Source organism: Platalea leucorodia, assembly GCF_965183815.1.
Source record: "Platalea leucorodia genome assembly, chromosome: 5".
NCBI classification, from domain to species: Eukaryota; Metazoa; Chordata; class Aves; order Pelecaniformes; family Threskiornithidae; genus Platalea; species Platalea leucorodia.
The window spans coordinates 60578941-60600934 of record NC_138827.1 but is presented as its reverse complement, the minus strand read 5'-3'; the positions used below and the strand labels follow the sequence as shown (position 1 = coordinate 60600934).

The 21994-nt window shown below is 43.0% G+C and overlaps 1 protein-coding gene across 1 annotated transcript in view; it reads left to right on the top strand.

The window, feature by feature from the left end:
• Positions 1–1749: 1749 nt before the first annotated feature.
• TRPM8 (transient receptor potential cation channel subfamily M member 8) overlaps positions 1750–21994 on the top strand; it is a gene marked incomplete at both ends in the record, with an annotated part of 44523 nt that continues 24278 nt past the window's right edge. Inside the window, 8 exons of the mRNA XM_082314537.1 lie at positions 1750–1866; positions 3452–3525; positions 6942–7098; positions 11843–12020; positions 12401–12573; positions 13762–13936; positions 14958–15025; positions 20391–20588. Coding sequence (XP_082170663.1) covers positions 1750–1866; positions 3452–3525; positions 6942–7098; positions 11843–12020; positions 12401–12573; positions 13762–13936; positions 14958–15025; positions 20391–20588 — 1140 coding nt within the window. The remainder of the gene's footprint in view (positions 1867–3451; positions 3526–6941; positions 7099–11842; positions 12021–12400; positions 12574–13761; positions 13937–14957; positions 15026–20390; positions 20589–21994) is intronic.

Here is a 21994-nt window from a genome sequence, read left to right as displayed (position 1 = left end):
TTGGAACAGGGTCTTCTCTCTGCAACAATAATGCCAGCCCTGTTTGAAACACTGTGCTTTTGGCCATTCTTGGAGAGACAGGCATTGCTGTTCCCTCATTACACTCATTTGTTCCTCCATGCTTTGGGGAACACTGGCTTTCCATAGGTGCTGCTTCTAAGTGGTCAAATTAAAACCTGTGCCTGAATTGAGTATGGGTACCTTTTTAGGCATCTTACTTTCATACAACACTAAATCAGTGCAGAATAAATGAGACTTAATTTCAAAAGTTGGGGACAACTGCACTATGCAATATGATGAAATGCACTTTCCAGCCTTTTGCCTTTTCTTGTGTTTGAATTGTTCCTATTACATGCAGAAGGTGAGAAGGAGGAAGAGGGCTTTTAACGTGCTCTTCCATCACCTAACAGTGATAGAGAGTGACTGAGATCCCAGGCATGCTGAAGAGTTTGGGGGAAGTAACTCTGGACTTCTACCATGCACAGTAAACAACACAGTCAGTCATGCTCCCCCTCAACATGAAATGTTTTTCAAAGTATTTTTAAAATAACTGTGAAGTATAAATATACATGTTTTTGTGGAAACTTGTCTTTTCTTTCCTGCTTTCAGGGTTGCTCACATAACATTCCATCGTTCTATTTATGACTACAGCTTCCCGCTGCCAGTACCATTCCTATTTTCTCTCAAACGCACTGAGTAAATTGTTTTTCACACTTGCTAGTTTTTGGTCCTCAGAAATTATATATTTTTGGACAGGAATGCTTCGTCAGACCTCAAGAATGCATGTTGCTGTATCTGGGAGGGATGCTTTCCACCATACAGTGGCAGTATCACCTGAGAAGCAAGCTAAGTGCACATAGCAAGAGGAAAAGGCGGGAGAGAAAATAGTGTTGAAAGGAGAAGTGGAATTTGAGCTCACCATGTTAGCTAGCTGCCAGCCTTGCTTTCAGGAAAAGACCTTTTCCAATATTATTTTGCAAAGTAACATAAATGGAATTGAAGTATTCGCTATTAGCATAAATAAAATCTTGTTCTGTGCTTTGGTGCAAATGAAGTGATGCTCCTTCAAAGACAGTGAGATCAATACAGGTGTCTGCTCTCAAGGGCAACAGAAGTGTGTTTGCTTCCAAGGGTGACTTGTTAACTTTTGGATTCAATAAACTTTAAATCCACTTACTCTTCAGATTGCACATGTTGACTATTCTTGTTACAGGAGTGGACAGAGACCTGAAGGATCAGTGTTCAGGTGCTGCATCTACGCTAAGCTTCTGGTGTACTGCCAGGCCAACTTCTTTTTACGCTCTGTTCGTTTTCTCTGTGATTGAAATGTTTCTTCTTAATATCCCACTTAATTTGCAAATACACTGTATTAGGGACTGCTCATTGTATATAAACACTGAATAGTTCAAGTTCCTCAATGCGCCCATCACAGATGGGAAGGGAAACAGAGCTAAGACATGGCAATGAATTGAATGGGATGGTGTATAAGGTATGTACCTTTCTCAAAGCATGTTGACTTGGAGGTCTTTTTGGAGTGGGGAAAGAGAGAGGAAAGTCTCTTTGTGGTATGACAGAAGAGAAAAGATTTTCTCTGAATGTTAGTTTCACACTTTAGGAATCAATAGAGTTCCTAATTTTTTATGCTGGATTTGAATAACCTCTCCCTTGCCTTGAACGGGCACTAAGTGTCCTTGCTGTTTCTTACCTAGTGAAAGAAATGACCATTGCTCCTTCATCTCCCCCTCCACCATGCTCTTTCAGGTTTCTATGGGCACCATGCGACACCGAAGAAATGGCAATTTTGAGAGTTCCAGACTCCTCTATTCCAGCATGTCTCGCAGCATAGATGTGTCCTGCAGTGATGCCGTGAGTATCTGGTACATCCTTGGTGAGTTTGGATATTGTCTTGGGTGTGGACCCCAGGGGTCATGGCAGGAGAAGGATGACTGATTTTTCAGTTTTCCCTTTATGGAGAAGTTTTCCTAGCCAGTGACTCTTCAAGCAGCAGCAGTGCTTTGTTGACATGGTGAAAGTCTAAGGATGTATTGAATTCCTTTTGATCCCTGTAACTCTTTATTGTACATTCTTAGTCACTTATGTTTCTAAATCCTTTTTCATGTTTCAGTTAGAGACAAATTCTCTGTCTCTACAAAGAACCCCAACCTCTTCAGACAACTTGATGGCAAAGGCAGACAACATATAATTATGTTAAATATCCTTTGAAAAGCCTCAATCATTTGCTGATCGCAGCTATTGTCTGGCAGATTTCTTGCTTCTGATGGGCTTGCAAGAGGCCTAATGACTAGCTCTTAGGTCTTTAGCAAGCGGTTCCCCCTCCGTTTTATTTTTTTGGTCTTGCATCATTGTGGCTTTTACTGGCTAATTACGTTCTCTTCCATTTTCTTTGTTTTGGATATTATAGTCCTTTCCAAAGAATGCTTTTCCACTTGGAATAACTTCCTCTAACTGCTGTTTAACTATAAACGTTCTGTCAAAATGGTAAACTTAACTATAGTTGTATGTCTTCCCTTTTCATCCCAAGCTAAATCTTGATTTGCAAATCCAAGCTGTGCTTAATAACAAACAAAACCCACAAACCTCCAAACCTTTATCAGAAAGTGAGAAACTTTTTTGCTTTCCTAGCTTGCAGAGGCAAATTAGGAGTGAATTTGCATCTCCCAAGTTTAAAAGCTTCCCCTGCACTTGTGGATTTTCAGGGTTAATATGAGAGTTAATGGTTAAACAAACTGGAGAGGCTTTGCATTCCATCTGAGCTCGCATAAAGCATGACTTTAGTTGTTCACGTCTCCTGCTGGGGTCTTTTTGTGTTGAATTAAAATAGCCCTTACCCAAGAGGACATTAATGTCTTTTTTTTTTTTTTTTTTTTTCTTGGAAAGAAACAGTGTTTGCCATAGTCTTTTAAGCAGTATCTGGACTAGAGTTAACCACTGTTTGAAGGATATTGTCAGTGCTGCAAGTTGTCTGGAAACATGGCAACACATGCAAATAGAAATGCTCTGTAGTCTACAGCTAACCATATTATGCCACTGAATTAAAGTAAGATGTTTTCTATGTGGGTCTTTTGGATTAAAAGCTGAAATTAAAATAGGCTCTCCAGCAACTCTTAGGATATAAAATCTGTTTTGCTGTTCATTATTATTTTTTTAGAGGGAAAAGCCATACCTTTTGCCTCTGTAGTATATATTATGCTTGATAAATATAAAAATATTGATATCACATGTTCTTTGTAATGCCTATTTGTGATTTTACGTAGTCTTTTGTGTCCTGTCGACTCCCATCAGTACTTCCCAGTTGTGTCCCACTCTCCACTTTGGGAAAGGAGACTTACGAATTGGCACCCGTTTTACTTTGTGTTTAAACTGACTATGCTGTTTCTGAGGTTTCTCCTGTTTTATGAGTTATCAGAAGTATTTTTTTTTCTTTTTCAAGGATTTGGTCAACTTCATTCAAGAAAACTTTAAGAAGAGAGAATGTGTCTTTTTTACAAAAGACACCAAGTCAATGTAAGCAGACATTTTTCTCTCGTTTTACAGGAGTGGGGGACTGGGAGCTGAGGGTATTTCTGCCTGCTAAGCCATGTGGCAGGGGTTGGGTGGGGAGCAAACTTTTTGGTTTTTTGTTAAGGGTCTGAATCTAGCAGTGCAACCTCACTTCAGCCTTGCTTGTACAACTGCTTTTGTTGTCACTGCTTGTTTGGTTTGTTTGCATGTGCCTGGGGTATTCTGCAGTCAAGGTCAAAAAAGCTGGAAGTCTGGTGGTCAGACAGGCACCCTGGAGTGCTTCTTCCAGCTCTAGACCAGTGCTCTCCAAACTATTTTGATTGCACACCTCATCAGTAAAAATTTCCAAGCATACCCCCCAATATATGTTTATTTATAAATATGTACATCTACTACTGTACCATATTATGTACATTATAAAGCACACACAAAAATAGCAATTAAAAAAGGATGAGATAAAGATGAAATAAACACTATTTTTAATTTATTTAAAGTTTATTTAATGCACGCCCCACTTTGGAGACCACTGCTCTAGACTGTTAGGATTTTGTGTAAAAACTGGAAATATATCCGTTTGAGTTACTCCACAACTAACTTGATGCAAAACTAGGGGCCTGACCTTCATGCTAACTCTGTCAGCATGCCTTCCAGCAGCTCTGTTAAAGGGCTTTAATATCAAATTCCCTATTTGAAGCATAATTGTGGCAATATAGAGGTGTTTTTAGGGATGGAGTACCAGCACTGGTATTGGTGTATAACAATGTATGTATGTATGTATCAGAGCTTTGGATAATTTAAATTTTCCTTTTAAACCCAAATCACAACTTCCATGCACAAGCCTTTACAGCAGAGAGACACATCTGCTAAGTTTTGCTCAGGCTGCTGTTCTCTTAGGATATTACACTGGCTTCACATTCAGGCACAAGTACTTATGCAATGTAAGTTTGAGGACCATAACATTGATTTTGGTTTTTTGGTTGTTTTTTGTAATCTCAGGAGAAAAGTGATCAAACTAATGCAGCTGCAGAAGTCCTAATATACAGCTCCAAGGGCTCTCAGTAACTCCATTCTCCTCTGAAGCTGGGAGGAAAAATGCCTTGGAGAGGGGGCGGGGGGAAATGAGTCTCATTTCAGAAAGTCTTACTTAGGGTCCTCTTCTGCCATCTAAAATGGGATGTCTGGCAAAGGACCAACAAAGGGTGGAGAGCTGGTTCTTATCAGCCTCTCTTCCTACAAGCCCACTGGGAAAGGATTGCAAGTCATACTTTATAACTGGCTGGCTTTTTTTTTTTTTTTTTCTATTTGTAAGGTAAGTTGGTTTTATTTGCAAGCTACAGCAGAGTAGAAGAAACCATATAAGTTTTTTCTCCTTCAGAGAGGCATGCTGTGACTTACCTTTACAGCAATCTTCACAGGAGAGCATTACTCAATCTCATGTTTGCAGTCTGCAAGCTAACTATAAAGGTCACTGTAAGCACACAAATTAATGTCCTCAATCCTTTTGGGCCGATGAATTTTTTTTTTCTTTCCCCTCTGTATATTGCCAAATTGCACAGTGCTGTTAATAGCATTGTTCCTCTTGCTTTGTCTTCCCATCTACTCTTTTGTGCTGTTAGCAAATTAACATTGTGCAAGTGTTTACCTGATGTTGGTTGTTAACTGTTGTGGTTTAACCCCAGCCAGCAACTAAGCACCACATGGCCGCTGGCTTCCCTCTCTCCCACCCCACCCCCACCCTCCCGCTGGGATGAGGGAGAGAATTGGAAGAGTAAAAATGAGAAAACTCGTGGGTTGAGATAACAACAGTTTAATAACTGAAATAAAGTAAAATACTAGTAATAATAATAATAATATACAAAGCAAGTGATACTTGATACAATTTCTCATCACCTGCCGACCAATGCCCAGCCAGTCCCTGAGCAGCGATAGCTGCCCCCCGGCCAACCCTCCCCCCCCAGTTTATATACTGAGCATGGCATCATATGGTATGGCATAGCCCTTTGGCCAGTCTGGGTCAGCTGTCCTGGCTGTGCCCCCTCCCAGCTTCTTGTGCAGCCGGCAGAGCATGGGAGGCTAAAAAGTCCTTGACTAGCTTAAGCACCACTTAGCAACAACTAAAACATCAGTGTGTTATCAACATTATTTTCATACCACATCCAAAACACAGCACTATACCAGCTACTAGGAAGAAAATTAACTCTATCCCAGCCAAAACCAGGACATTAACTTAGACTGTAGGGGCCACACTTGCTCCCTCCTATTGCTGTTGACAATGCTTACTGTACTTGTCTGACTACAGTTGTCAGTCAACCCTGTCTTTTCATAAGCAAGGACCCTTTCTCCATGCCCTCTGAGGAATCAGGGACATAAGCTACGCAAAAGATTTCATGGTCTGTGCTGCAGCTTTTCCTAGGAAAAGAGTTCTCCCAGCTTTCCCTATTAGTCCTGGCCAACCAAAGTGGAGATTCTTCCTCCCCTTGATGCAATTTCAGTGTTGGTGAGGAGGTAGTGTACCAGCTTCATTGGTAGTGACTGCACACCATGCTGTGCAGCAGACAGGGGTGTGGTGGTGGGGGAAGTGTGCTAGGAACACTGCAAACTGCCTGCACAATCTGCTCAGAAACCAGTTGTTCATTCCCTCTTGGTATGAATATGTCTTGGGTGTGCTTAGACACCAGTCAGGCCCTGGGTTTGCATGGAAAGTGATTACACTTAGTAATCATCTTAGTGAACTCTTCCTATCTGGTTGAGAGCACAAAATGGAAATAAACTATTTGTATACATCAGGTTAGCAGCAGACGAGGTCACTTCTGGTGGTGTCTGATGCCAAATTCTGGTTCATTTTTTCATTTCTGTGCACAGTTGTAGGGTTTCAAATTAAGCTGCTGATGATCTAACTTAGTATGTGATAAAGAAAGAGGTCACATAGGTAAGGCCCAACCAGAAGTGTCAGCTCATCTCTCAGCATAGACTGGTTCCTGAGATGTACTCCACTCCACTGCCCAGTGCTAGACAGAAGCAGATGATAGGAGAAGGAAGCATAATTAGGTGCTGGTCTCAGCTGAGGGTTGATTCCTCTTAGCTGTTAATTTGTCATATAGCAAATCCAAGTAGAGTCCCGTGCACAACTGGTTCCGGAGCTCCACCTGCTGCTTGGCTTCTTGTGTTTGTACAACCCTGCTCCCAGACTCTGCACTTGATGTGACTGCTACAGTTGGCACCCTGCATTCTACTGGCTCCAGGTTTGCTGCAGAATAACACTTCTTGGGAATGTCCTGATTGAGCAGAAGTTTTGAAGGTGGTTTCAGCTGTGAAAAATTTCTGTCTCTTGTTAATAAACATATCAGAGCTTACTTTTCTGTGCTGAGGGGTACACTGTGATAACTGTGGGGTTTCGTGCCTATTCACTCTTCTTTCAGGGGCAACTTATGTAAATGTGGATACCCTGAAAATCAGCACATAGAGGGAACTCAGATTAATACCAATGAAAAATGGAATTACAAGAAGCACACTAAGGAGCTTCCTACTGATGCCTTTGGGGACATTCAGTTTGAAAACATGGGAAAAAGAGGAAAGGTAAGTGATTGTATTAAGCGTACGTGTCAGGCCCCTGTTGGGTGACCCATATTCAGAGTCCTGAATCCAACACCAGTGGAAGCCTCTGCAAAACAAGGAAGATGAAGCTAAAGTCAATTTTATTTTAATGGGAATGGAAGGAGTTAGGCTACAAAGGAGGCAAGCTGATTTCTGAAGCCCTGATAATAGGTAACAAAGAATAATTTCTTCTGTGTTATTTGTTTCATAGGCCAATGATGGGAGGGAAAAGAGGTTATCTATTTCCAGGTATGGCAGAAGAATGGGTGAATGAGGGTGATGCTCAATTATTATTTTTCTTTTTTCACGTAGCTAGTTCTATTGTAATTGGCCTATAATACACTTCTGAAGGTCTTGGGCTAGGAGGAAATAATTTTAAAGTAGATCTGTGCTGTCTCTCACTGGGACTGTGTACCCTGACTATATCAGTGTGCAGTTACAGTGGCTGTTTTGTAGTCCCCATCTATACTGAAATGTCATGGTGTTGAGGAGCGGTTTAGTACCCTTTACGTATTTTTAGTGGTGACACCAATGTAATAAGCTTAAGTACATGAATGATTAAGCTCCTGATAAAGATGCTTTGCTCCTGACTGACTTTAATGCCAAGACAAGGCTGTTTTTTGGAACATTGCATCTTTGTATTGTGGACTAACTTACGCTTCAGAAAGAAAATGGTGTGAGGGTGTGCACCAGTGCAACTCTTGGGACAGGAGCATGTGCAACATGCTTTGCCTTTGAAGGTGCAGCAGGATCCAGGAGGATAGCCATGGGGATTTCATATCCGTAGAGGTGTAAGACCTTTCTTCAGAGGATCTGTACTCTTCAGCGCAGAAGCTGCATGTAGCTGCTTGCTGCTCCACAAAATCATCACTCATGCTTTGTAATGGCTTTAATGTTGCACGGCATGTCATCCAACGCCTGCCTACAGAGCTTGCTAACCTATATTCCCTTCCTCCCTAGCTGTTCTATGTGCAGATCATTGCAGTCTGCAGATGTACAGTGCTCCTTTCCACACAGTTGTATCTTATGCCTTGGACTGGACACTCTGAAGGATGTTGTGGGATGTTGGAATGGGGCTTGTGTGCCCCACACCCTCATAGAGTAATTTTGTTTGGAAGGGCTCTCCAGAGTTTTCTAGCCAAAACTCTTGCTCAAAGCATATCCACATAGACCAGTTTGCTCAGGCCCATAACCAACTGAATATTGAGTATTTCCCAAGGTGGAGATCCTACAATGACAGTAAATTCAATGGGGGTGTAAGGTGTCAGTGGAACTTTAGAGTTTTATTCTGTTTGTTTGGGTTCCCCCCCCCACCCCGTGTATTCCCTTGGTGTGGAGGTGTGGAAAGAAGAAAATAGCTGGTGTTGCTATTTCTGATGATTTACACTAATACTGTGTGGGGAGTCACATGTGTCTGAGCTCATCTGCCTCTTCTAAATGACTGATATTTACTGCCAGTGCAGCTTGCTTCAGAAAATCAAAATAAATGAGGAAAACCAGAGCATACTATGTAAATTAATTGGGTTTGTTTTATGCAAAGTAGCAGAAACTAGAGGCATTTGGGTGGGAAGTAAGACTGAAGGTTTTGAATCGCGCTTAAACAGATCCAAGTACTTCACATATTTGTTAATATGCATATTTTAGCTTCATACTACTGTGTTGTAAGCTGCTGTGTACCTTTACTGTAAGAAGAAGTTATTTGCTCTGTTGCAAAATTTCTGAGTTCTTAGGGCTTAAATGTTCTTTCCTCATGTTGTGTCCCTCTTCCCACTCCGGAATTGGTTTGTGTGCCCATAGTTGTTTCATGAGGTGTCTCAAGGCCACTGTGCATGTTTCAGAGCATACTTTATTCAAATGCTGTGCATAAGTCTGCTAATCCATCCCATCAGCACATTGGCTGGAGTTACATCTTTAGTCCACATTCTCACTCCCTATACTGCAAGGCACCTGCTGGTCTTAAACATTACAAAATGTTTTCTCTTCATCTTGTGCACAGTGGGGAGAACTTTAAACCCAAGGTAACCTAAGAGTTGCAGACTATTATCAATAAGGGATGGGAATTTTTATACCCTGCATTGTACTTTTTAGCATGGATGAGTCCTAAAAAGTCCTGAGCAGAAATATTAGATGTGAACAGACGAATAAAATCTCTACATTTATTAAGTCCTGCTTGCACTCTTATTTTTGCAGTGTTGCTCAGATCCTGTAACATCCAAGGACATTGCAGTTGCTGTATTTTATGTTCTGGTAGCCCTCAATCTGAAAAAAAATGCTTCTCTTGAATACCTTTCTGAGTTCAGCTACTGAAACGCTTGGCACAGTTTCTGTTTGAGGGTTGGATCGATGATGGTTGGGGTGCACCAGCCGGCTGTACCAGGAGATGGCACCGTTGTACCTCGGAGAAAGAAAGTGGCTGCACTGAGGGGTTCACCTGCTTGGGTAGAGCCTGCAAAGGACTCTGGAGGTGGCAAATGCCAGATGTATAGTTGCTGGTACATTGAATGAAACTTAGGCGTAACTGAAGCGTTCTTGCAGTTACACACCTTGATGACGTATGAGAGAACAAGATAAGCTGTACGGACACATCAGCTTCAGCATCTTTTATTTAGTACTTGCTTTATATAGATGAAAACGACTTGTATAGATGAAAACAAGTCATTCAACTGGAAACCTTAACTGTTGATGGAACAAAGGTTGTCATACAGATACAAGGTACTTTGTGTTATCAGTAGGGTTTAGGCGAAATGCCTTCTAACTACAGAGCTAACAAGATTTTCTGTGGGGATGGCTTACTGGCTCTGTGGAGCAGTTAATGTTTCTGGCAGGCTCCCCTCTTCTATGGGGGACCCTCTCCTGAAAAACACCCAAGGCTGCATGTGGCTGATGCTTCTGGGAGCAGAAGCTGTGGGAGTCCCTTAGCCCTCCTGTGTAGCTGCTGGAGCCTACTAAGCTTCCTCTGTGATGTGCTGTTCTGAGCCAGATGCAACAACTACTCCTGGGAACTTCGCCTGGAACAGAAGAATATGTTCTTTAGTTCAAGTTAAATGCATCTCAAGATAGGACACTTCTTCCTCAAACTAATTCCTTAGTTTTGCTCTCCTGTGAATACTGGGCGATCTATACAAAATCCACTACGATTCAGGTCCAAGTTACTCCTTTTCATCCCCTGGTATGAGTTGTATAGCCGTGCCTGTCTTCCAAAAGTCCATCACACTAAACTACTAACAGTGATGAAATTGCAAAGGGGCTCTTAAATAGCATAGCAAAAAAGCCAGGGAGCCTTTTATATAAATGGAGAGATGGTAGGTCCACCTGAAGCCAGTTTATCTATCTATCTAGTGTGCTTTATGGCATCCTCGTACAGTGTTAAAGCTTTGATAAAGTTGATAAAGTTGTGATGTGTTAACTTAAAATGCTGTTATGCATATATGTTATGATAGGGACACCATGTTTATGGAACCTGGAATTTGTAGCTAGTCAAATTAAGGCTTTAATAGCGTAATCAAAATAAGACCGTAATTATTATTAGTTCACTTGTAACAATGCTACCACTAATCCATAATCCAAGCTATAAATACCTTTGTTACAGTTAAAATTGTTACGCCATTAACTTCCTTGGTGTTGTGTTCCTCCTTCCAATGTTCCTCTGAATCCCAAGGCCAGTGCTCTTGCCTGCCTCTAGTGGAAGGAGTGTTTGGAGGCTTTATGTTGACTCTTGAGGTCTTTGAAGGGATGATTTCAGTACTGATCATGGGGATCCCATCCTCCTTGGTCCTGGTGTGCTTGGAATTCTTTCTATAGATTTCTCTCAAGACAGTCTGCTTATGCTCTTTCTTTTCAGTGGTTCTGAATTATACAGTTCTTTTAGTTGTATTTGTTATTTCTAAAAATAGTCTTCCCTCATTCACAAGGTTGCACTCAAATAGTGACCATTATTGGCCATTGTGATTTGTTTTTACAGACTGGGACCTCTGTCATTTGGTGTCTGCATTCTTCCATGTCACCTTTTATTCTGGTCATAAATTGTTCAATCCCCACAGAATAACTATTTGTTACTGTCATAACCTAAGACAAATCAAATGTAGACAATAGTTGTTATACTGCTAGGCAACTGCTATCACAACTATACTCAGCTCAGGCTAAAGAGATCCTGAGAATCTGCACTCTCAGTTCAGTACAAAGCCTGTGGACTTTTACTAGTAATTGCAAAAATCATATTTCTGGGGCTACACAGTTTAGCTTCTGCCAAATTAAAGATGTGTGAGGCAGAACGTGATAGTGCAACCTGAGCACTGCACTGCCCCCTGACCCCACTGACCAGGGTGCTGGAGGTGCAGGTTGCAGTTTTAGGCTGAACCTGGAAATGGTGGAGCTGGGAGACCTTGGGGCCAGCAGTTATGTTCTTCACTATGCTGCTGGTCTAACACTAGCACTTTTGTTCTGCTTGCAGTAAGACTGTGTCTTATCTCCAGACCTGAGCACTGATCTGTCAAGAGAGATCACCTTGCAAGTCCTAGTTATGGGTCTCTGGTTGTAGGGGGAGGATAAAGATGTTTTAGAGAAAGAAACAAAGACTTAAGCTCTGGTTCATCATCACTTTACCCTTTGTCTACTGGTTATTGGAATAAGAGTGTAGATGAGAGAAGAAAATGCAATTCCTGATCTGTTCCCGGCTATTACTATTTATCTCTTACTTATTTGTTTCCTCTCTTTTCCCTCACCTAAGTACATCCGTTTGTCATGTGACACAGACTCCGAAACACTCTATGATCTCATGACCCAGCACTGGCACCTGAAAACCCCTAACCTTGTCATCTCTGTCACTGGGGGTGCAAAGAACTTTGCACTCAAGCCCCGGATGCGCAAGATATTCAGCAGACTGATCTACATTGCCCAGTCCAAAGGTAAATACCTGCATATGTGTCTGTATTATTTTATTGCTGCATAATACTGTTGGAAAGGTAGCAGCTCAAAGGGTCAGCAGGGAAGCAGAGCATTCGGTTTGTTTCTGCTTGGCTGGTGCACTTGGGGCAAATGCGACCTAACAGTTTGGAAGTAAGAGGGTTGAGAGCTAGTCATCGGGATAACACAAGGTAAGTTGTGTAGCATATCGTTTGTGTTTAATTGAAGTTGTGTAGCATATCGTTTGTGTTTAATTGAAGAATAAATGCCTCTTCTGAGGTAAGGTCTTGAGAGGGGATTGGGTTGTTGTATCTTAAAGGTAATATATTAGGAGGGTGCGTATTCCACTACATTCTCCCGGGTTATTGCATGTTGTCCCCAGGGGCCTGGATTTTCACAGGAGGCACGCATTACGGGCTGATGAAGTACATCGGCGAAGTGGTCAGAGACAACACCATCAGTCGGAGCTCGGAGGAGAACGTGGTGGCTATTGGCATAGCAGCCTGGGGCATGATTTCCAACCGAGAAAGTCTGATTCGCAGTGGTGATAATGATGTAAGAAATGTGTACGAGTTGGTGGGGAAACAAAGAGGAGGCTCGGCTGTCAGTTATACAGATTATGTCCCTGACTGATCGCTGCTCTCAGCAATAACAGTATCTGTGCTAGGCTGATGCTATCAGCCATGTGATGACTGACTTGAGCGGTCAGTCAAGCTCTGCTTGTACATTCTGCTAAAGCAGAGCTCAGCAGAATGCTTTCCAGTGCAATGTTAACATAGAAGCACGTCTGTCTACTTAACCTGATCTACTGTGCTCAATTCAACCCAGGACCAGCTTTTCCTCAATGTACATAACAGTGAGACAAAACATCAAGTGCTCTTCCCAGAACAGGAGGAAACTAAAATCTTCTCATGTTTGAGATGGCTGCACATCAGGCCTGGTGGGGGGACCAGCATGTGTTTTCAGCTGTGGGCTTAGTGTGTCTGTGTAGAAGTTCAGCTGTTCTGGTTTCATATCTGGCAGAGTATTAGGGAATAACATCTTCCATGGTTATTCTAGCTGCTGTGAAATCCCCACACAGTAGCCCATAGTGGGGATTCCCATTAGCTAAGACATGTTGTACCTGCTGCTGCTGTTATGGATCTTGCTTGTTGATACTATTGTCCTAGCTGTCAGATACCCTTGTCTCTTGTCCACTAGATGTTATAGAACATGTCTAAAAACCATCCTGCTAGTTAAAAAAAAGCAGTTTAGTTTACTGAGGGCTCTAAGGAGGTTTGAGAGTTGAACCAGATGATCTCAAGAGGTCCCTTGCAACCTAAAAAATTCTGTGATTCTGTGAGGTGTTCAAAGTAACTTTGCCACAGATTTAATGTTTCTGGTAGCTGAAGGAAGCATGCATTGCTTAAGAGGACCTCTGAAAGGACTAAACTGTTGCAAATAACTTCCACTGTTCCATTGGCTGAGATGAAGTTATGAGAGGATCATCACAAACCAGGCCACTCTTGTAAAGAAAAAACTTCTCTGCAAATATTTATGCTGTGCTCTTGTATGGGGTTTCTCTCACTGTCTTCTGCTGCTCTTGGGACTGACAGTGAGCAGTGTCTTGAGTCAGGAAATCCAGACTCCTAACTAATGAGGAATAGTTGATGGCTAGGGATTCAGCTGTCACTGGCTTGTCCTTGAAGGCTTGTGCATGTTCTGCCCTTGGATCTCTGTTAAATGCTGTGGTTGTTCTTCTAGGGGTACTACTTGGCCCACTACATAATGGATGATCTGAAGAGAGACCCCCTGTATTGCCTGGATAATAATCACACCCATCTCTTACTGGTTGATAATGGCACCCATGGGCACCCGACGATAGAGGCAAAAGTACGAACTCAGTTAGAAAAGTACATTTCGGAGCGCGTTATCCCAGGTAGGTGTGGGCATCAGGTTGCAGACCTCCTTCTCTTTAGTCCTTGCATGCTTTGGGGCTGATGCACAGTGATTCTCTGTGAACAAAATAGTGGTAGAATCCCTCGGATGCTGAGCTGGAAGGGATATGTTAACTGCGTTGCATCTTGAGCACTTTCAGGAACAACCAGGCTTCTTCAGAGCAATACCCCTCCCCTCATCTTCCTTTCTGTATGTGACAATAGTCCTTTGTGGGACACAGCAAATGATCCATTTTAGCCATACAGCCCTTCCCTCCCTCCCTGCTGGGCTATCTGTTGGAAGCTGACCCATCTACATATTTCCCACCTGGCACTGAATTCTGGGTAGCTAAGGCACAACTACACAGGAGCTGAAATTAGGCTACTTCCAAAATACAAGTTTGTGAAGATGATCGATCCATCTGAAACCTGCCCCCAAATTATTTATCTTTCAGCTCCTTCTTTGCCAAAATGGAAAAATCAAAAGCCTTGTCAAGAAATTATTAGTTAAAGAGTTTGGTTTTTTTTTACTGTGTACCTCAGCTGAAGCCTACTTGCTGTTAGTCATGACGAAGCACCCAGAATCATTATGAAACTTGGTATGTCTTTTAAACACTAGCTCCTAGATTTACAGAATTCCTAGCTTTCCTTTACAATTGAAAATGTGAAGTCAGAGGTTGTGAATCTTCAACTTGTGATAAGGACCTTGCACCTAGACTCAAAATGGACAAAGCAGTAGGTAAATAGAATAAAATCACATGTTTGGGGGACTTTGGAGCTAGTAAAAATTATGATAGTGAGGAGAAAAAAAGCATCCAATGGAGAAGAGTGTCTGAAGCCAGCTATGCAGAATGTTAGGCAAAACTGAGTTTTCATTAAAAACAGGAAAAGCTGTTAACAGATTATTGGAGTGTCTGCATGAACTACTTGGAAATTCTTTCATTGTACTAAAAAAAAAAAAGTTGTTCAAACTGCATTAATGGATTAAATCTTTTTCCCTGTTTCTTCTGGCATGTTTCACAGAATCTAATTATGGTGGTAAGATCCCAATCGTGTGTTTTGCCCAAGGTGGAGGGAAAGAGACTTTGAAAGTAAGTTTATTTCATTTACTTATTTTCAGGAGTAACAGTAGGGACATTGCTCTAATATTTAAGACAGATTACTCCACAACCAACATGATGAAGTAGCCAGTCCTATTATTTACTGAAGCTTACCCAGCACTTGCTATAAAGATACCTTGCTTGCAATTGCATTTAAGCTTATGAAGGTTGTTTCAGTTAAAATTTTCTGTGCAGTTTCTGCCTCAGGCTGACATCCTGGAAAACTTTTGGCTGGGACAGTTCAGTTGTCTCAACTCTTCCATAACAAATCCAGCACAAAAATGTTTGTTTCTTGTGTTTATTTGAGCAGCAATCAGAAAAGTCTTCGTCAGCCACGTAGCTCTTGATCGTTTTTATACAAATTTGCCTAAAATTTAGTTTGGGAAAACTTGGCTTGCCCATGCTCAGTGGAGACTAGTACTTTCTTGTAATATACAGGGAAGATCAGCTTGTGCTGGAGATACTCCAGCTCAGAACTTGCTTAAACTGACTTTTGATTGCTGCTTCTGAGAACTGTGGGCTGCACCTAGTTTAAATCTCGGCAGCTGAGCAGGGCAGGAAGACTTTGCTGACTCTGACCCTTCTAAGCCTAGAAGAGGAGGTAGCAGGCATCATCTTCAAATATACGATAGGCAGGAAGAGGATGAACAGGACAAGGCAGAAAGAAGTTTCTTGAAACAGGATGTCTAAGTAAAAAAAGGATGACTTCTAGATCTGTCTCAGTGTTAAAAACCAGAATTGTTACTTCCCCCTTCACCTTGCAAGAGTGATGATGCATGGCCTGAGCAAGGAGGGTGGAACTGAGGGAGCAAAGGGACCCAGCACCAGGGAGTTCAAAGAGAGGGGATGTGCAATCAGGCTATGTGGGAGGGGAACAGTAACAGGGACGACAAGATGGCTCTGACTAACAGCAAGAAGAAGAGCTGGCATAGCCTGGGCTGAAGGACCTTGAGAGGGAACTGTGAAAGGGGCGGGGTTTTGCAAGAGGATAGGTTACAATGAAGGGAGTATGTCAGTGTCTGAGTCCGTAAAATTGAAGCAGGGTGATATTTATAATTATCTCTTTTGAAGAGGTGATCTTGGTACTACCTGTTCGGACTACAGCTATGCTGTTAATATTGAGGCTAATCAAACTGGTTTGCCTGTCAGGATGACAAACAATGAATTCAAAGCGCAGTCTCTGTTACCACTTCATTGCTAACATTAATCAATTAGTCTGAACCACTCTGTGAAATTTCAGATCATTATCCAAGCCTCCTTGTATGTTTCCTGGGTGTTTTGCTTCCATTCACATGATTAATTTTAGCTTTGCCCACAGGTAGATTATAGATGAATACAGATGCAGAGCTCAATGTGTTAATCAGAGGTCCTAAGATGAAACTAAAGCATCCATTCAGGTTTTAGAGCAAAGCTTTGCTGAAAGTGACATATTGAATATGCCCATCTCTCCTTTTAGTTCCCAGTTGTCAATGTTTAAGAGATGATTTGGCCATCATTGAAGGAGCTGTTTCTATACGCCATGCAGTGCAGTTACTTGGGCAGCCTTGTGATTACAGGTATATTATGGAGACCTCAAACCCACTGTTAAGAAATGATACATAACACAGACTTACTAGCTATCTAATCAGAATGAATAAAAACCTTGTTAAATCAAATGCATAATTTCTGCCAAGAGGTTCCTCTGAAAAGTAACTGGATGACAGTTTAATTAAGGGTTCATGCCAGTCTCTTGGCTATTTACCGGTGTTACTAGCACACAGAGACATTCATGTCTGCCTTCTCGCTCATTTCTAGGTGAAGGCATCTTTTCAAGGAGTAAATAGGGTCTCTGATCAGCCCAAAGTGACACAGCAGGTTCCATGCTGTGGACGTCAGTCCTTGCCATGCCTTGATCTTAGCAGTGTTGGCCAGGCAAGACTCCTTTCTCAGCTTCTGTGACTTGTGCATGATGACAGGAATCAGCTTTAGCAGAGGAGAAGTAAAACTGTTTCAAGCTTCTGTTTTAAATTCTGTGTGATGCAAAACATGCACTTTAGCTGGACCCTTCTTAAGAAAACCGCTTTGATCTAGTTGGTAAGAATCATAGAATCATAGAATCATTTAGGTTGGAAAAAACCTTTAAGATCATCAAGTCCAACTGTTAACCTAGCACTGCCAAGTCCACCACTAAACCATGTCTTCAAGCACCATGTCTACCCGTCTTTTAAATACCTCCAGGGATGGAGACTCAACCACTTCTCCGGGCAGCCTGTTCCAATGCCTGACTACTCTTTCGGCGAAGAAGTTTTTCCTAATATCCAACCTAAACCTTTGCTGGTGCAACTTGAGGCCATTTCCTCTAGTCCTATCACTTGTTACTTGGGAGAAGAGACTGACCGCCACCTCGCTACAGCCTCCTTTCAGGGAGTTGTAGAGGGCAATAAGGTTTCCCCTGAGCCTCCTTTTCTCCAGGCTAAACAACCCCAGCTCCCTCAGCTACTCATCATAAGTCTTGTTCTCTAGACCCTTCACCAGCTCCGTTGCCCTTCTTTGGACACACTCCAGCACCACGATGTCCTTCTTGTAGTGAGGGGCCCAAAACTGAACCCAGTACTCGAGGTGCGGCCTCACCTGTGCCGAGTACAGGGGCACTATCACCTCCCTGGTCCTGCTGGCCACACTATTCCTGATACAAGCCAGGATGCCATTGGCCTTCTTGGCCACCTGGGCACACTGCTGACTCATGTTCAGGCGGCTGTCAACCAACACCCCCAGGTCCTTTTCTGCCAGGCAGCTCTCCAGCCCCTCCTCCCCCAGCCTGTAGCGTTGCATGGGGTTGTTGTGACCCAAGTGCAGGACCTGGCACTGAGCCTTGTTGAGTCTCATACAGTTGGCCCCAGCCCAGCGATCCAGCCTGTCCAGATCGCTCTGTAGGGCCTTCCTACCTTCCAGCAGATCAACATTCCCGCCCAACTTGGTGTCATCTGCAAACTTACTGAGGGTGCACTCCATCCCCTCATCCAGGTCATTGATAAAGATATTGAACAGAACTGGCGCCAGTGCTGAGCCCTGGGGAACACCACTTGTGACTGGCCACCAACTGGATTTAACTCCATTCACCACAGCTCTTTGGGCCTGGCCATCCAGCCAGTTTTTAACCCTGCGAAGAGTATGCCCATCCAAGCCACAAGCAGCCAGTTTCTCCAGGAGAATGCTGTGGGAGACAGTGTCAAAGAGTTTACTAAAGTCCAAGTAGACAACATCCACAGCCTTTCCCTCATCCACTAAGCGGGTCACCTTGTCATAGAAGGAGATCAGGTTAGTCAAGCAGGACCTCCCTTTCATAAACCCATGCTGACTGGGCCTGATCCCCTGGTTGTGCTGTATGTGCTGTGTGATGGCACTCAGGATGATCTGCTCTGTCACCTTCCCCGGCACTGAGGTCAGACCCACAGGCCTGTAGTTCCCTGGATCCTCCTTCCGGTCCTTCTTATAGGTGGGTGTCACATTTGATAGCTTCCAGTCATCTGGGACCTCCCTGGTTAGCCAGGGCTGCTGATACGGGATTGAGAGTGGCTAGGTGAGCACTTCTGCCAGCTCCCTCAGTACCCTCGGGTGGATCCCGTCTGGCCCCATGGACTTGTGTGTGTCTAAGTGGTGTAGCAGGTCACTGACCTTTTCCCTTTGGATCATGAGGGCTTCATTCTGCTCCGTATCTCTGTCTTCCAGCTCAGGGGGTTGGGTACCCTGAAGAACAACTGGTCTTACTATTAAAGACTGAGGCAAAGAAGGCATTAAGTACCTCAGCCTTTTCCTCATCCTTTGTCACTATGTTTCCTCTTGCATCCAGTAAAGGATGGAGATTCTCCTTAGCCCTCCTTTTGTTGCTAATGTATTTATAGAAACATTTTTTATTGTATTTTACGGTAGTAGCCAGATTAAGTTCTAGTTGAGCTTTGGCCCTTTTAATTTTTTCCCTGCATAACCTCACAACATCCCTGTAGTCCTCCTGAGTCGCCTGCCCCTTCTTCCAAAGGTCGTAAACTCTCTTTTTTTCCTGAGTTCCAGCCAAAGCTCTCTGTTCAGCCAGGTCGGTCTTCTCCCCTGCCAGCTCATCTTTCAGCACATGGGGACGGCCTTCTCCTGTGCCTTTGAGATTTCCTTCTTGAATAACATCCAGCCTTCCTGGACTCCTTTGCCCTTCAGGACTGCCTCCCAACGGACTCGGTCAACCAGGCTCCTAAGGAGGCCAAAGTCTGCCCTCTGGAAGTCCAAGGTAGCAGTTCTGCTGATCCTCCTCCTTACTTCTCCAAGAACTGAAAACTCTGTCATATTATGATCGCTGTGCCCAAGACAGCCTCCAACTCTCACATCACCCACCAGGCCTTCTCTGTTCACAAACAACAGGTCCAGTGGGATGCTTTTCCTATTTGGCTCACTCACCAGCTGTGTCAGAAAGTTATCTTCCACACACTCCAGGAACCTCCTAGACTGTTTGCAGCAAGAAAAAACATCTTGCTTTTGTCACGGACCTGCTATCTAATTGACAGGAGTAATGTCCTCGCAGTTTTGATGGCTCCAGGTTGATTTTTTTATTCTCACGAAACTGTCTCTTCAGAGAGCTAATACACATTCTCTCTTTCCAGTCGTTGATGATAACTTGCATTGACTCGTGTTGTACAATTTTCTGGCAGACAGCTTATATTCTGGTGACCGTGTTCTCAATGGTAGTGATGCAAATGAAATAAATGTCTCCTGTTGTGGTCTTTGCAACAGGAGGGCTAATGGTCCTTCCATCATTATTTCAACACCTTTTTTTTTTCTTACTGATGAGCCATGTACAACATTGCTGTGTAAGAAATCACATAAATAGCTACTTGGAGACAGTAACATTGGAGTTTGATGTTCTCGTGATGCTACAGAAGTGATATCTGTGTAAAGGACTGCTGCTTGCATCTCCAGCAAATAAACCCAAAGCCCTTGCACTCAGCTGGGGTGTTACTTGAGCAATGCTGTGCCATAAAACAGCAGTGACTCTAGCTAGGCAGTGCTGCAATGTGTCCTGAATGCCGTATCCACTTGGCAATTTTCCTGATCTGCTAATCAACTCTAACATTTGGCAGATGGTGATTTCCATTCCTCAGTTTCTGTGGGGCTCTTCACAGCCCTCTGTCATTAGATGAATGCTGTTTTAAAGAGTTGTCATTGGTATGGTACTAATAAAAGCGAGTAGGAATAAAAATACTGCTCTGGACCTTGGGTTTCTGTTTTTCTCGCCTAAGTCAAACCTACAATCTCTAGGCTTTGTTACTGAATAGTAGGCTCTAATAACACAGTGATGCTTCAAGTGCTCACCTCTCCCTCTTTGGCTTCCTAGTCCATCAATGTGGCCATCAAGAGTAAGATACCCTGTGTTGTGGTGGAAGGCTCTGGCCGGATTGCTGATGTTATTGCTAGCTTGATGGAGGCAGAAGGCACTCTTGCTTCTTCATGTGTCAAGGAGAGCTTGCTCAGATATCTGCCTCGCACCATTTCAAGGCTCTCGGAAGAGGAGACTGAAAGCTGGATCAAATGGGTAAGTGTGTGCTACTGCAGGGAGCTAGCGAGGCTGAAAGTGGGAGAAGGGTAGAGAAAATGGGAGGTCAGGAGCAGCCAGTGAGTTCCGAATCAAGGATGTTGCTATCTGGTGATACCTATAGGATGTGCAGGGCTCTTTGCCCTGACATATCCATGAGGTGTGCGTTTAACAGGATTTTAAAAAGAAAAATTCCACTCTCCTATTTTATAGGGATTGGAACAAAAGTGACGGGGAATTGCATTATTTTGGAAAGGCAGCACATGTCTGGGTTTAGGTCTGGGCACAGGAGAGCTAAGGCCAGATGCTTTGTAATGGTCTGCTCCCTGGATGCTTGCAATTCCTGCTGGATGTGTCTCTTGGCTGATGTGCTGGTTGGTGTCACAATTCCATTGCATGCTTTGTGAATGTGGAGAAATTGGATATTTTCTGAATCGGGCCTCGCACTGCTAAATCCTGCTGGATTGCTCAGGGACAAAGTGTTATCACTGCTACACAATGGACTTTCAAATTTTAGCGAATCTATTTCAGGATTCTCTCATTTGTTCCAAAAGTCTTTGTCTGTCTTCCTGCATCCCTTAAGATATCAGGTAGGACAGATTTCCTGTACAGACTAGGAGCACGGCCATTAGGACTAGCAGCTTACGTGGTCAATATTTCGTCACAGCAACATCCCTACACCATCTCCATTAGAACACTGTTGCTAAATAAAACATTGACTTACTAGTACTATGTACTTGGGATGCAGTTGAAGGTACAGCACTGTATATACACTGGCAAATTCTTCTTTTGCTTTTCTTTGCCTCTTTGACCAGAAGTAGAGCCTTCAGGATGTAGTCACCATTGTGATCCCATATGTAAGTGTTTATTATAAGAGTGATTTTTGGAGATTGGGGAAACTGGAGAACCAAGGAGAGCATCTGCTATCTTGGGTTGCTTGGGCCAGTCTCAGGAAACTGACCTTCAGATGGTCCTGGCTTTAGATATACTTGTGCTCTCCTTAATAGGAACAGAAGAAAATGGAGCTCCAGAAAAATCTTAATGTTCTGTTATTTTTCAGAAGTCTTAGTTCCAACAACACTTCAACTCACTGAACAATCCATTAACTTGAGCTAACTGACTTTCTCAATTAACTGCCCAATGCTTTATCCTGGGGTCTGATTCTGTTTTCCTGTCTTGGTTAATTATCTCCTACCCACTCTCACAGCAGGAAGCAGGGAGTGGGGAGTGATTGCATATTCAAACCTTAGTCGAAGTTCATAATGGGGAATGGAAAATGTTATCTTGCTTCATGTACACTTAAGGCTCCTTCTCTCAGCTTTCCACCCCCTACCCTTAACTCTTTTTTTTTTTTTTTCTTTTTAAATGAATGGACCATTGAAAGTTGTTTGCAGGCCCCAGCGAGG